At 38.4% G+C, this 15,981-nt stretch overlaps 1 protein-coding gene across 8 annotated transcripts in view; it reads left to right on the top strand.

Moving 5' to 3' along the window:
• Mbtd1 (mbt domain containing 1) overlaps positions 1 to 15,981 on the top strand; it is a 68,410-nt gene that overhangs the window by 40,496 nt on the left and 11,933 nt on the right. For all 8 annotated transcript variants that reach the window (XM_038329167.2, XM_038329169.2, XM_038329166.2 and 5 more), the window contains 9 exons: positions 4,290 to 4,424; positions 5,115 to 5,203; positions 5,679 to 5,913; positions 7,523 to 7,578; positions 8,464 to 8,568; positions 11,374 to 11,521; positions 13,167 to 13,249; positions 13,929 to 14,163; positions 14,586 to 14,663. In XM_038329167.2, the coding sequence (XP_038185095.1) occupies positions 4,290 to 4,424; positions 5,115 to 5,203; positions 5,679 to 5,913; positions 7,523 to 7,578; positions 8,464 to 8,568; positions 11,374 to 11,521; positions 13,167 to 13,249; positions 13,929 to 14,163; positions 14,586 to 14,663 (1,164 nt within the window). The remainder of the gene's footprint in view (positions 1 to 4,289; positions 4,425 to 5,114; positions 5,204 to 5,678; positions 5,914 to 7,522; positions 7,579 to 8,463; positions 8,569 to 11,373; positions 11,522 to 13,166; positions 13,250 to 13,928; positions 14,164 to 14,585; positions 14,664 to 15,981) is intronic.

Here is a 15,981-nt window from a genome sequence, read left to right as displayed (position 1 = left end):
GGTGGCCCCACACCTTTAATCCCAGCTCTTAGGAGGCAGAGGCAGGTGGATCTCTGAGTTAGAGCCAACCTGGTCTGTGTAGCATGTTGCAGATCAGCCAGGCCTATGTAACAGAAAGACCTTGTTTCAGAGAAAAACAAAGCATCCTGGAGGGGTGAGAGAATCCAAGGTCTTGTGTGCTGCTGGGCAAGACCTCTCCCAGTAAGCTACATCCCTACCCACAAAAAGTAATTCCAATTACACTTCCCTCTTCACGCATCACCAGTAGCCTCTTTATCCTTTAAGGGAGCCACAGTTTGCAACTTCACTCTGAAGTGTTGAACAGGTTTTTTTGTTTGTTTTTTTTTTTTTAATTGCTTCCCCAACATAAATGATCTGTTAACATGAAGCTGGTTTTTTTCAATCAAAGTTTGGTCTTTTTGTTTGTTTTGTTGTTGTTTTGTCTTATCCATGCATTTAATCACTGACAAGCAAGAGTCCCAGGCTCTGTTTTCTTCTGTCTACTTCAATCCCATGTCTTTTCCTTGAGACAACTGTCTACATAAGCATTCTTTAAATGCTTCATCACAGCTTTTATGTCCCAGATGTTTGAGTCACTTGCATATAAGAAATTCAAAAGGGGCATATTTACTATCTAATTACATTTACTATTCCTGATTACTAATTCTGGTTTTATATTTCTGGGTTGTTATTTTTTTTCTGTTTACTTCATATATCTTTGTTATAGGAGGCTGCTTCTTTGTTTTCAGCTACTCAGCCCCAAAGTAATCACACAAAAACCATACTATTTACAATATTGTTTGGGCAATAGCTTAAACACATTTCTAGCTAACTCATATCCTAAACTAACTCATCTCCATTAATCTGTGTATTGCCACAAGGCTGTGGCTTACTGGGTAAAGTTTAGCATCTGTCTCTGATTGGGCTACATGTTTTCTCCCTGACTCTGCCTTCTTTCTTCCAGCATTCAGTTTAGTTTTCCCCACCTAATTCTACTCTGCCCTATCAGGCCAAGCCAGTTTTTTTATTCATTAACCAATAAAAGCAACACACACACACACACACACACATACATATATATATATGAACCTCCCATACCATTTCCCCTTTTTTATTTAAATTAAAAGGAAGGTTTTAACTTTAACATAGTAAAATTACATATAGCAAAACAGTTATTAAGCAAGAATTATAGTTAACAATATTTATATCTATCTTTTATCATAACTAAAAAAAAACTATAATTGTAACTATCTATTCTTCGACTCCATCAAAGAGTCCAGAAGGATATGTTAACCTAAGTTAACAGAAAGTGCATTGTAAGCAACTTGAAAAACTAGAATTGAGAGAGATAATCTGGCTACCTGAACAGTCACCCAAAGTTCTTCTGTAACATTGGAGCATCCATCTTCAGCCTACAAGCCCATAGTTTCCAGCAGACTTTCCCACAAAGCAGGAAATTTCAAAGACAGTTTCGCCTATATTGGCAGTTTGTCAGTCACTTTCTTCTGTATCCTGTACAATGACAGGATGAAGTAGGAACCCTGAAGGACTGTCTCACCTTTAGGCAAGTTCAGCAGTTATTTCTCTGTGGTTCCTGCATATCCAGTTCATATAGCATAACATAAAGCAATCCAGGCAGGAGCAGTTTCTAGCCCAAACGGCTAACAAATTCCATAAGGAGCTTCTTTTTTTTTTTTTTTTTTTTTTTGGTTTTTCGAGACAGGGTTTCTCTGTAGCTTTGGAGCCTGTTCTGGAACTAGCTCTTGTAGACCAGGCTGGTCTCGAACTAACAGAGATCCGCCTGCCTCTGCCTCCCGAGTGCTGGGATTAAAGGCTTGCGCCACCGCCGCCCGGCAAGGAGCTTCTTTGATGCCTGTCATCCATCCTCTTGAAGAAGATTGGTGATTCCAGGAGCAGATGTGTCTCATGTCATGAAAAGGCCTAAATTATTAAAACATTTTAAATGCCATATTCTGAAGGTCTCTGAAAGAATTGAAGAACATCTGTCTAACTGAAATATATCTCTCTATATCTAGAAAACCTAACATGACTAGATGTTATGTTATTGACTAGATGACTTTATTAACTTATATTTCTTAACTGTACATTACATTTTTAAATATTTTTATGGTTTATTTAACTTTATTTTATGTGCATTGGTGTGAATGTGTCAGATTCCCTACAACTGGATCTTCAGACAGTTGTTAGCTGCCATGTGGGTGCTGGGAATTGAACCCGGGTCCTCTGGAAGAGCAGTCAGTGCTCTTAACCACTGAGCCATATCTCCAGCCCCTGTACATTACATTTTTAAATGAGCTGTTCAAACACAGTACCTTAATCAAGATCAGAAATACATATACACAGTATAAGAAAATTGACCTTAAATTTGTATCAATAAACCAAGATCCATACCAATGCAAATCTCTATAGCATATCCCCCTTTAAATGTATACAAACATTTATAGGCAATATTTGGGAATATAGGTGTAGTTCTTTCCAAACTGCTTCCTTCTTTTTGTTGGGCGAAGTAATTTTTGGGAGTGTTCATGGTGACCTTTCAAGGGGGTCTTGGTCCATCAGACCACATTAGTCTGGAAGAAATCCACAGGTTCTCATGTTCTGTGGAAACAAAAGAAGAACCTCTTCCAAAGCAACAAATTCTTACACCCAAATTTTGGAATCAAGATACCTTTAAAATATATGTGCTGGTTTAGCTTAGCAGCTCATACAATGGAATGTCTCTCTGTACTTAACTCCTTCACAGTCAAAAAATTCAAAGAAGACACAATAATATACGTAATTCAGACTCTGTATTTTCCATCTTTACATGGCATATTTTTCCTATTCTATTACTTTTTCTACAAGTTTAATATTTTATTATCTTTACTCCTTTAGCCTGTGAGTTCTGTACTCTTTTTTTCTATTATATTCACTGTCTCTTTACTCATTTTCTTCTCTGTCCCAAGCCTATGTACATTTACCCACCACTGTGACGCATTTAGAGGTCTTTTTTTTTTATCTGAATCTGTCCTTATTCCGTATCTGTAATTATTTTTTGTCCAGAAGGCCCCCCTTTTTTAATGATAAGTGGGCGTGGCTAAAGACAACGCTGCTCTGCCTGTTTGCTCTGTCCAGTCCAACATAGCAGAAGCATGTTTGCTGCTTCTGAGAACCACGTACATTGCCCCATTTTTAGGTGCACAGCAAGTCTATGTAGCTTTCTGCTCACAGAACCCATTTAAATGCTCCAGCATTTTGTGCTGGTAATCCAGGAAGCTGCCGCTTTTTTTTTTTTTTTTTTTTTTTTTTTTTTTTTTTTTTTTTTTTTTTTTTTTTTAAAGAAACCACAGTTTTTACTGCACCTCCCTTGCAAACAGAGCCTATCTGAAAACTTGTTACCATGAAGCTGCACTTGGCTGCTGTTTTTTGTGGGTTTAAAAGCCTTCAAAGAAAAAAAAAAAAACTTTCTTAGACTTTACGTGGAAATTCTTGCCCAATGCTGGCACGCCAATCTGAACATACCTTCTAAGTCACTTTACTATTTTGGTAGTAAACCTTAGATAAGCAGGGCCTACTACTGCTACAAGTTAAGGCAAGAAAAGTTGCCATAAACTTATGGCCCAGCTAGCCTGGTTTACTGTGGCAGACAGCCAAAGACCGTATCTCAAATGGGGCAGAAGGGAAGGACCAACATCTGAGATTGTCCTCTGGCCTGCACATGCATGTATACACATATACACACGCATCCCAAAAACAAAACTTTAAGAACTGTTTCAGACTTACTGATCACAACATTCTAGCACTTGGTAGGTGAAGGGAGGAGCAGAAGGTTGTCTCCAGCTATATAGTCCATTTGGTGCCAGCTTCATCTACATAAGATTCTATCTCAAAAGAAAAAGAAAACTGCACGCTCTCATGAAACTATCGCACCTTGTTTTTGCTAAGGTGTTCCCCTTCCAAGAGTTGAGAAATTACATTAATTGAAATACAAAGAGAAAGGCCTTGCACTGAAAAATTGTGTTAACAAGGGATTCTCAAAGTTGGATCATAGTCCAACAGGTTCATTATTGCCCCAGGACTTAGAAGTGTAGATTGCCCACACCACCCCATGTCTAAATCCTAACCCCTGGCATGAGCAGGAGTCCCTGAAAGGGACTACCCTCTGCTTATAAACAACAGCAAGTGGTTCTGCTACAGAGGGAAAGCAGAGTTTAACAGCCATCACCCTAGGGGTTGAATCATTTTAGTTTTATTATCTTATTATGTAATGATCAGTTTGTTGGTTTTAGGTTATAATGCCCTTTTGAGATATGAAGGATTTGAAAATGATTCTTCTCTGGACTTCTGGTGCAATATATGTGGGTCTGATATTCATCCAGTTGGTTGGTGTGCAGCCAGTGGAAAACCTCTCGTTCCTCCTAGAAGTGAGTAACCTCCCTGTCATTTTATTATTTTATTTTAAACTTCACATTCACTATTTTATAGGTATGAGTATTTTGCTTGCGTGTATATATACATGCATGCATGCCTGACCCCACAGATGGCAGTAGAGCGCCCTTCCCCCTCCAGAGCTGTAGTTCTAGGCAGTTGTAAGCCATTTTGTAGGTGCTGGGAATCAAACTCCAGTACCCCATGAGAGTAGCAACAAGTTCTCTGAACCACTGGGCCAACTCTGCAGCTCCTTAGTCATTTTCAGTGTATATATCTTAGTACTTTCTTAAATCTTGAATATAATATCCTAATGTGATACAGTAATTAAAATATTTTTATGTTGGCAAGACATACTTATTTTCTCCATTCTTGCTGCTTTTCAGTACTTTAATTCATAGTCATGACTTCCAGAGAAACTTGTTAACCTTGTTTTGTTTGGGTTGGGTTTTTTTGTTTGTTTGTTTGTTTGTTTGTTTTGGATTTTCGAGACAGGGTTTCTCTGTGGCTTTGGAGCCTGTCCTGGAACTAGCTCTTGTAGACCAGGCTGGCCTCGAACTCACAGAGATCCCCCTGCCTCTGCCTCCCGAGTGCTGGGATTAAAGGCATGCGCCACCATAACCCGGCTGTTTTGTTTTAATTATTTTGTGAAATCCTCTTTGCTGATTATTTTTTTTTTCTTTTAGCTGTTCAGCACAAATACACAAACTGGAAAGCTTTTCTAGTAAAGAGACTCACTGGTGCCAAAACGCTTCCTCCCGATTTCTCACAAAAGGTAAAAAATAGAATCCTAAAAGAATTACTTAGAGAAGTTTTTAAGGAATTACAATTTTTGATCTGTTAAATATCAAAATACATGTTCAGAAAGGGTGACTCATACCTGTAATCTTAGTACTCAGGAGATTAAGGCAGAAAGATGGCCAACCATGTAAACTTAACTTCTAGACTACAAAGTGAAACTCTAGTCCCCAAAACAATGAGAGTCAGGGCATGGTGGGTGCACTTATTTTAATCACTGCACTTGGGAGGTAGAGACCAGTGGATCTCTTGAGTTCGTCAGCTTCCACTACTAGCAGGGTTAAAGACAGCCAGGGCTACTTACAGACAGGGCTACTGTGTCAAAAAAAAAAAAAAAAAAAAAAAGACAAAGCAAATACATAAATATATACAGTATTGACAGGGCAATATTGAAACTACTTGTAGACCTTTGTCGTGAGTTTCATACAGGATCTTTCTGCTTTTGTTTGAAGGTTTCAGAGAGTATGCAGTACCCTTTCAAGCCTTGCATGAGAGTAGAAGTAGTCGACAAGAGGCATTTATGTCGAACAAGAGTAGCAGTGGTGGAAAGTGTAATTGGAGGAAGATTAAGGTTAGTGTATGAAGAGAGTGAAGATAGAACGGATGACTTCTGGTGCCACATGCACAGCCCCTTAATCCACCATATTGGATGGTCTCGAAGCATAGGCCATCGATTCAAAAGATCTGGTAAGCAACTGTCACAAAAATTTAAGTTTATCAGTGAGGTCGAATACTTGGTTGTTTCTCTCTACAAGAATAGACCAAAGAAAGCATTCTAGTTTGACTATTCTCCTGTAATTAGAATACTGATTCTGTGGGGGCCCGAAAATGGGAGCCTATTTCCTCATTGACCAAAGGTCAGAGAATTGGAACTTACCTCTAGTTTTTTCAAAGTGATAGTGCTTCTACTTCACAAGGCTCCACCTACATGTAGATCAGAGAGTTCTCCCTAGATTATTGTCAACAGGATAGCTAATAGCCAGACCTTGTATTTCAGGAATAGAGAAATATAGAGATATGTTTCAAACAAAAGTCTATGGATCCAGCTAAGTTCCAGTTCCCTTAAGAAGATAACTTTGGATTCCACCCAGGGAGTGGTTTACCTCTAGAATGTTTTGGTCTTGGGTGACTTGTTTTGTTCTGGCAACAGAATAGAATGTTTAACTGTGGTTGTAGCCTGCAACTTTCAATTGGTCTGTTTTCCTTGTATCATGTTAATGCAATTTTTTTTTTTTTTTGTCTTACTCCTACCTTTTGGGGTCGAGAGTATTTAAAGAAATTGGAAATTAAATGTGGGCGAATTTCAGTACTCATTGGAATTTTTTCCCGATACTATTCTGTGTTTCTCCATTTTATTTTCATTTGCGTCTTCATATTCTTTACTATATCCCTAAATCCCCACACCCTATATTCCTAAATTCCCACACTTCTAACCTGGCAAGAGGTATTTTTGTTGAGGTTGGTCCCCGATATAATTCCATGTGTTCCTTCCTCTTCCTCCCCATTTAAAATGATGTACTTTTCATACATGAGGGTTTGATTTCTAGCACCAAAATAAATTTCTTTTTTAAATATTTATTATGTATACAATATTCTATCTGTGTATATGCCTGCAGGCCAGAAGAGGGCACCAGACCCCATTACAGATGGTTGTGAGCCACCATGTGGTTGCTGGGAATTGAACTCAGAACCTTTGGAAGAGCAGGCAAAGCTCTTAACCTCTGAGCCATCTCTCCATCCCCAAAATAAATTTTTTTTAAATCTCTTTTTTCCTCACAATTGTCTCATTATCCAGACATTTGAAAGATGAAAAGGGATCTCCTTTACACTTACTTATCATCTAGATAGCAAGTTTAAGTTTAACTGGACCTGACTAAACACACAAAAGAAAGGCCTACTGATTGGTGCAGGCTGTGCAGGATGGTCAGGCATGATCATCACCAGTTCAAGGACACCCTCAGCAGCTTAGTGAGCCCGCTGCTTCAAAATAAAAAGTGAAAAGAGCTGGGGAGTTAGTTCGGTATTGAGAGTATTTGGCATTTGTGAGGCTCTCTGTTCAAGCTAGCACAACACCAAAAAGGAAAAAAAACTTCTGATATTCTCAGAATTACTACCATCATAGTTAACTGAAATTTGATAGCATATGTCCATGTGCTCTGAAGACAGAAAAAGCTATTAATATTATTAATATTATTTTTGTTTTTTGCTGTGTTTTAGAGCATTACATACCTTTTGTCTTCTCACAAATGCTGACAGATGTAACTTTTCCTTGTATGTATGTAACTTTTCCTTGTAGATATTACAAAGAAACAGGATGGACATTTTGATACACCACCACATTTATTTGCTAAGGTAAGAAGTTTCTATAAGAGTCCTCATATATAAATTAGGTTGAAATAGGGTTGTGGAGTTTTTCCTAAAGTTGTGGAATCACATATGCTCACTAAAATCTATAATCCTTAGATGTCACAAATCTTTATACTCATTCCTAAATTATGTGTACATATATGAGTTCTTTCTATTACCTAAATAGAGGGAGTTATAGCATAGGTAGATAGGATTGGTGGTTTGTTTTTTGTTTTTTTGGTTTTTTCTTTTCGTGTGTGTGTGTGTGTGTGTGTGTGTGTTTCAAGACAGGGTTTCTATACCTGGTTTCCTGGAACTCACTTTGTAGACCCGGCTGGCCTTTAGCCATCTGCCCCTGCCTCCCGAGTACTGCTATTAAATTCATGTGCCACCTTTACCTGGCCAGAAATATTTTCATTATTAAAATGGAAACATTTAGGAGGCTGAAGGAGAAGGCTTACCACAAGTTTTTGTAGGCCAGCCTGTGCTACAGAGAAAGACCCTGTGGGGGAGGGAGGGTGGGTTGAGGACCAGGAAAAGATACCTTAGCAGGTTTGGATACCATTGCACATCCTGATGCTCTGAACATTTGTGAAAAGCCTGGAGCAGTTACCAGGGAGTGCATGTGTAATCTAAACACTCCTACAGCAAAATGAGAAGCGCAGATAGGAGAATTGTCTGGACACTTACAGCTCATACAGCCTGCAGTACACAGTGCAGGAGACACAAGAGAGAGACCCTACCTCAACAGGAGAGGAAGAACTGACTCCCAAAAATTTCTCCTCTGACCTACACATGCTCAATGGCACCTGCACACATACGCACACGCACACACACACACACTGAATAAATAATTCTAAAAGACATGTATAATGTATATGCCTTCTCCAGGTTAAAGAAGTAGACCAGAGTGGAGAATGGTTCAAAGAAGGAATGAAATTGGAGGCTATAGACCCATTAAATCTTTCGACAATATGTGTTGCAACCATTAGAAAGGTAAGAGAATATATTCTAAATTGGAGAAGTTCAATCAGAAGAACCTGGTTTAAAAACAGAAGGGAGCCTATGTATGACTGTATCTTGGGAAGAAAGTTACTAAAACCTTTTAAATAAATTTTTGAAATCTGTTGTCAGATCTGTTTTAATTGTTGATGTGTTGTGGTCAAGATCAGGACTTCAAAACCCCTTTTCACCCAGAACTTCAATGCAACCCATAGCATATAGATTTATGAAATACTTGTTCAAGTTAAACACCTACAGACAGAATCAAAATTACGTACTAATGTGATGGATATGCTTGTTGTCTAATAGATTTTTTTGGTGTGTGTGTGACAGGGTCTTACTGTTTAGCCTTGGCTATTCTGTAGATCAGGCTGACCTGGAACTCAGAGATCCACCTACCTCTGCCTCCTGAGCAGAGCTTAAAAATTAAAAGTGTGTGCTTTTATGCCTAGCCATCAGCTACTTTTCATAAACTTGGTAGGATCTCCCTGCCTAGGGATAGTACCACCCACTGTGTGCTGTATCTTACTGCACCATTTAATAATTAAGAAAATGTCCTATTGACATGCCCACAGGCCAGTTTGATAAAGGCAGGTCCTTAATTGAGGTTCCTGTGCAAACAAAAAGATAACAGGGCAGTTCCATGGTCGGGTGAGAATCGGGGTTAGTTTGCTCTTGCAAAAGGACCTAAGTTTGGTTCCCAGCATCCATATGGTGGCTCATGATCATCTATAATTCTAGTTCCAAGCCATCTGATGCTGTTTTCTGGCCTGCATAAACACCAAGGACACACATGCTGTACAGGTATACATACAGGCAAAAACATCCATATATATATAAAACATTTTTTAAAACTGTAATGACTACTACTTTAAGATTTTTTTTAAAAATGAGCTAAAATGTTTGAGATAAAAGTTGTAAACTAAGTGATTAATTACTTCTGAAGGACTAAAGGAAGGAGCTGTTAGCTTGAGGCAAAACTAACTCTTAAGAACACTTTCAGAATAGAAATGGAATACTCAGTCTCTAGAAGGGAGGCAGACTCCTGTTGGTCATGAAGTTGATAGTGTCTGAGGTCATCAAAACAAAGCAAAGAGCTAAAATCAGAACTGTATAGGTTGGACGTAAAAAGGTAACGACCAAGAGAGTTATAGAAGGAATAATGGAGGTGTGAATATTAATCAATAGACCAGAGCTTGACATTGGGTTAAATGATTGTAATCCAGCATTCAGGAGGCATAGGCCAGACAGGTGCATTGTGAGACCTTTTCTCACTAATAAATAAGAGTTATATTTGAAGAGGTAGGTCTTGTGGAAAATAGACCACTGAGTTGGGAAAAGAAGGTTTGTCAGTGAATTTTACAGTCTAGCTAAGGATGGAAATAGAAGAGCAGCAGATTGCATAGTATGTACCTTTACCTAGGTCTCAGAATGCAGCCTGATGAATTCACTGCAGTAACCTTGTGCCTTTCATGTTTGAGCCTGTAGTGGTTATGCAGGATATAAAATGTATTTAAATGATGGAAATTAGGAAATGTTAGACTATAAAACATGATGTGTTTGAACAAGGTCTTTTTGTGATAATTGAGCAAGATGTAGTTCTATGTGTTTAAAAAAATGCACTGGCTGCTCTTGCAGAGGTCCTGAGTTCAATTCCCAGCAACCACATGGTGGGTCACAACCATTTCTAATGCTATATAGTGCCCTCTTCTGGCATGCAGGAATACATGCAGGCAGAACACTGTGGAAGGAAGGAAAGAAGGAAGGAGGGAGGAAGTGAGGAAGGAAATCCTTTTTTTTAATGTGGGAGGAGCTAGATGAGGTGCTACAACTCTATAATTAGTCCAGGCTTGAGAAGTTAGAGTGAGAGCATCTCACGTTCCAAGTTCTGTTATCGGGAGGCAGATGTGCTATTTATTAACAGCAGTCTGAGGCATAAAGTGGAGTTAATAGGACTCTTTGTTGGGCCCAAGCAGCCTAGTGTTTTAGAAGAGCATGGTAAAAGAAGGCAATTTCAAGAAGGTAGAGGTTTAGCAAGGGTATTCTCTATGCAAAGTCAGAAGAGAAGGAAAGCTTTATCATGTTAGGACTGAAAACATGACACTTAACACTAGATGGTGTTTGTGGACAGTATTATTGTTAGTTTGGTTGGGTTTTGTTTGTTTGTTGACTTGGAGGTGGGAGATGATGTTGTTTTTCAAGACAGAGCTCCTCTGTAGCGATAACTATCCTGGTGCTCACTCTGAAGACCAGGCTAGCCTGGAAGTCACAGAGATCTGCCTCTGGAGTGCCATAATTAAAGGCATTTGTCACTATTGCCTAGCTTTATTGTGTGTGTGTGTGTGTGAGAGAGAGACAGAGAGGGAGAGAGGAGAGAGGCGGGGAGAGATGTGTAGAGATCAGAGGCAACTTGAGGAAGTTGAATTTTTTCTCCCACCATGTAGATCCTGGGGATTGAACTCTGATCATTAGACTTGGTAATCAACATTTCATACACTGGACACTAGATGGTCTAATTATGAAAAGAGTATTCCAATTCGTTATTAGTCAAAGACATTGGTTTTTCAGGCATCTGAAATCATCTCTGTGATAAACTTGCTTTTCTGAAATCCCTTCTGTATGGTTTTTGTATCTGGTACACATTAACAATCAGTTTCTTATTATTTATATCTATTTACCATCCAATAAGAAAGTGGTTTTTAGTATTAGATTTTTCTTCCTTTCAGAATATTTAAAATACCTTTTTTTAAAAATAATAGTTTTCATGTTTAAGTACTTGGAATTCTCTTGATTTCAAAGGTGCTGGCTGATGGGTTCCTGATGATTGGGATCGATGGCTCAGAAGCAGCAGATGGATCTGACTGGTTCTGTTATCATGCAACCTCTCCTTCTATTTTCCCTGTGGGTTTCTGTGAAATTAATATGATAGAACTGACTCCACCCAGAGGTACTTCATCCCGGTATAAACACTCATTTTTTGTCTTGCTTTGTTTCTGTGTGGTACCTGCTTACATTTAACAAAGACCTAGTTTTCTTTTTGTGTTTGTACTTATACGCAATATATGTGGGTGTGTATAGATAGACTTAAAACATGCAAGAGCTTTGGGGTACTCTGAAGTTATGTGTGGTGGTACATGTCTGAAATCCCAGCACTTGGGAGCAAAGACAGGAGGATCACCCACAAGTTGGAGACCTGCCTGCTCCACATTTGTATAGTTTATATATATAGTTAGTTTATATAGTGAGTCCAGACTAACCAGGACTACACAAGACCCTTCTCAAGGTTAATACGTTAATTAAAATAAAGCACAAACTTTGTATTTTAGCTCATTTTAATAAATTACAGTGTTAGTTTGTTCTGAACCTGCTCATGTTACAATGTGTATTGATATTTACAAATCCTCTTAACATAGTGATCTTAATGTTATAATACTACAGGTTTTTTTAAAATATTTTTTATTATTTTATATGTGTAGGTGTTTTGCCTGTCTGTCTGTCTGTCTGTATGTATGTATGTGCACCACTTGGGTGCTATGTGCCAGGTACCTGAGGAAGAAAAAAGGGCATCAGATCCCCTGGAACTGTAGTTACAGACAGGACCTGTAGGTGCTAAGAACTGAGCCTAGTCTTCTGGGAGAATAGCCCTGGTCTGACTTGCTCAGCCATCTCTCCAGCTCCCAAATGAGCACTTTTTAAGTGAATACTTAGCCTTCATAGAAATGAAATGAAGGTGCTCTCTTTAGATTGTCACATGGCTTCTATTTTTGTTTTGTTGGGACATGGTCCCTGTATTCTTAGCTGGTCTGGAACTCACTATATAAACCACAGACATTGTCCTGCCTCTGCCTCCAGTATGCTGGAATTAAAGGTGTGAATGACCACGCTGAGCTATCTATCTTAGAAGAGAGTAGCAGCTCTCATTTAACCAGTGACTTTCTAGCTTCAGTACCTTTGGCTTTTTTCTCTATGTGGTGTTAAGGCAAAAATTTGTTGACATTATCTCAGACAGTTTAATTTCCTTCACAAAAAAGAAATAATTCAGAGTGTGAAATGTTAGACTGTTGTAAAGCCTAGTATTGCAGGGAAGGGTTGTAGCTTTTGGTGGTAGGAGCACCTTGTCCAGTATGCTGAGGCCCTGGACTAGATCTCCAGTGCCACCAAAGGGGAAAAGGGGTAAAAGTCTGTTCTTGTAGTAATGAAAAAAGAATCATTTCTGCATGAGGGTAAGGAAGTATGCACGTGTGTCTGCAAAGAAGGACAACTCATACTATGGAGCCAGTATGCTCAGTAATCTTACAGCATGGGGTAGGAGTTCTTTGTATCACAAAGTGAAGTGTACAAACCCTCAATCCCATATTGGGAAATGAAGAAGCAAGGAGTATAAGGTTAACCTTCTACTACATAACATGTTTGAGCTAGCCTGAGCTATTTGGGACTGCAATCTCAAAAATAGAATTTTTAAGACAGAATAAAAAGAAATTACCATATTACCTAAATTCTGAGATTTCATGTACTAAGTAAGTTATTATCTACATTTTAAGATGATGCTAATTTTAAATGAACTATTAACCTAAACCAGTTGTATTTTTTAGGTTACACAAAACTTCCTTTTAAATGGTTTGACTACCTCAGGGAAACCGGCTCCATTGCAGCACCAGTAAAACTATTTAATAAGGTAAATTTGAATTGTGGCATGATTATGACATAAGAATGGGAGGAATTCTTGAGCCAAAGTTCTTTGCCTTATATTAGAATTTCTTAGTGAAAGCCAGGCAGTGGTGGCACACGTCTTTAATCCCAGAGCTCGGGAGGAAGAGGCAGCTTGGTCTACAGAGAGAGTTCCAGGACAGGATCCAAACTTACACAGAGAAACCCTGTGTCAACCAAAAAGAAAAAAAATTTCTTAATGAAAATTAACAAAACATATAAGTATTTTCTTTCAGGAAAAAGGCATGTTTATAAACTTTTTTTTAAATTAGCGTAGGGGGATTCTTTGTGCCAAGACTTATATGTAGGGGTCAAACAGCAGACCTGTAGAGTCAGATCTCTCCTTCTACCTTTACATGGATTCTGGGTTTAATTCCGGTTACCAGACTTGCACTTTGCACACTGTGCCATTTTTGTCAGCCCTAAACTATTTGATCTTTAACCAGAGGGAAATGAAAATGAGTATTCTCAGGGGCCAGCTGCCCCAACACTCCTGACTAGTTGTTAAATGCGTCCCTGTTGCAATATGGTGACATAACTAAGAATTGCTGTAAACTTTGGGAAATGATTTTATCATTTGCTGTCCTGGGTGGTAGCCGACTACACTTTCCTGGGCAATGTGTTCATACTTTGTTTCTCTTTGTCAGGATGTTCCAAATCACGGATTTCGTGTAGGAATGAAATTAGAAGCTGTAGATCTCATGGAGCCACGTTTAATATGTGTAGCTACAGTTACTCGAATTATCCATCGTCTCTTGAGGATACATTTTGATGGATGGGAAGAAGAGTATGATCAGTGGGTAGACTGTGAGTCCCCTGACCTCTATCCTGTAGGGTGGTGTCAATTAACTGGATATCAACTACAGCCTCCAGCATCACAGTGTAAGTTGCTAATACAGAAAACATGTCTTTTTACAAAAACCAGCTAATTCTCCAGAATCATCTTGTAACTAACAGGACAAGAATATATCAATGTCTGATGAGTTGCCAGGTAAGTTACTCAACAATATCACAGAATTAGACTGTGAATGTCATGGCAATATGAAGCTAGTATCGGTTATATAGTAAATAGAGAAAACCCCAAGTCACCAAGTTAAACTACACTGTTGTCAAGTTTACAGGTTAAAAATGTATCATTTATAAATGTTGAGTAGTGCGGGGAATGATTTTGTTAGACAAATATATCCTCTAAAAGCAGTGTGTACTTCTGAAAGCATAATGATCTTCATAAAGATAATTCATCCAATTTGTGTCTAGAATTGTAAGCCTTTCTCCATTACCAATTCTTCCCTTTTGTTTTTCAGCATCAAGAGAAAGCCAGTCAGCTTCTTCAAAACAGAAGAAAAAGGCTAAGTCCCAGCAATACAAAGGACATAAGAAAAGTGGGTCGCGATGTGTTTGTATATGTTTTCTAATTGTTAAGCAATTGAGGTCACAGTATTCTTGCACAGAAAATTACATCCCTGTGAGAACTGATGTTTGTTCATTATGTATTATGCTTAAAGGTGCAGTATAACATAAAAGGCAAACCTTTTTGATACTAAGAAACACTTTTAATTGACAGGAGAAATGATATTCTTTATCTGTGTGTTTAAAGCACACAGATAAAGAACAGAGCCCGAGAATGATTCTTGAAATAATTATTGACCTATTCAAGGTTAATCACTTTTTAAACGTTTTTTAATGAAGCAAAAAAATACTGCTTGATGCTTATAATAGCCATCATTCCTACAATGTACGCTCTGTCTCGAATGATAATCCTGAGAAATCAACAGTGAAAGGCTGGGGAGACAGCTCAGTGGGTACAATGCAGAGGTGGGAACCTGAGGTGGTGGCACACACCTTTTTTCCTAGCACTCAGGCAGAACCAGGCCGATCTCTTTTGAGTTTGAGGCTAGCCTGGACTATAGAGCAGGTTCCAGGACAATCAGATCTAAACAAACAAACCCTGTCTGGAAAAAAACCACTGAGGTGCAAAGTGATAAGCCTCCACAAGAAGAACAGACTCCCTCATACATGGGTATATCATATGTCACAGACACACATCAAAATAAGGGGGAAATCATCTAATCTAAGTTGATATCTAGCTAACAAAATTAGTTTTTAAATGCTTCGTGTAATGTATTTTTTTTCTTACAATAAATTGTGGTTGTCATTATTAGCCACAATAACAAAAAATGTTTTTCAACTACCATAGAAAGGCACAAGTTTTTCTGTTCATGAGCTTGTTATAGAATATCTTATTCTAAAATTTAAAAAAAAAAAATGTTTAAGATACTTTTTATAGTAAATGTGCTTACAGATTAACCAAATATTTTCTGTTCTTCCTGATTAACAGTTATTTATAACTTTTTTTAAGTGACAAACCTAATTACTATGCTGGTGCTTTGAAAAGCAAGTTTTCAAGTCAGGTGGTGGTGGCGGCACACTCCTTTAATCCCAACACTCGGGAGGCAGAATTCAAGACCAGTCTAGTCTAGAGAGCAAGTTCCAGGATAGCCAACCCTTTGCAGAGAAACCCTGTCTCAAAAAAGAAAATGAAGTTTTCTCCCATCATAAAACACTATCTATGTCAGGCATTGGTGGCACACATCTTTAATTCCAACACTCAGGAGAGTTCAAGGCCAGCCTGGTCTACAAACTGAGTTTCAGGACAGGCTTCAAAGCTACAGGTTAATTCTGTCTCAGAGAAAAAGCAAA

This window comes from Arvicola amphibius, chromosome 4 (genome assembly GCF_903992535.2).
Source record: "Arvicola amphibius chromosome 4, mArvAmp1.2, whole genome shotgun sequence".
Taxonomy (NCBI): Eukaryota; Metazoa; Chordata; class Mammalia; order Rodentia; family Cricetidae; genus Arvicola; species Arvicola amphibius.
The sequence above is the reverse complement of the archived record's forward strand: the minus strand, read 5'-3'. Positions and strand labels throughout refer to the sequence as shown.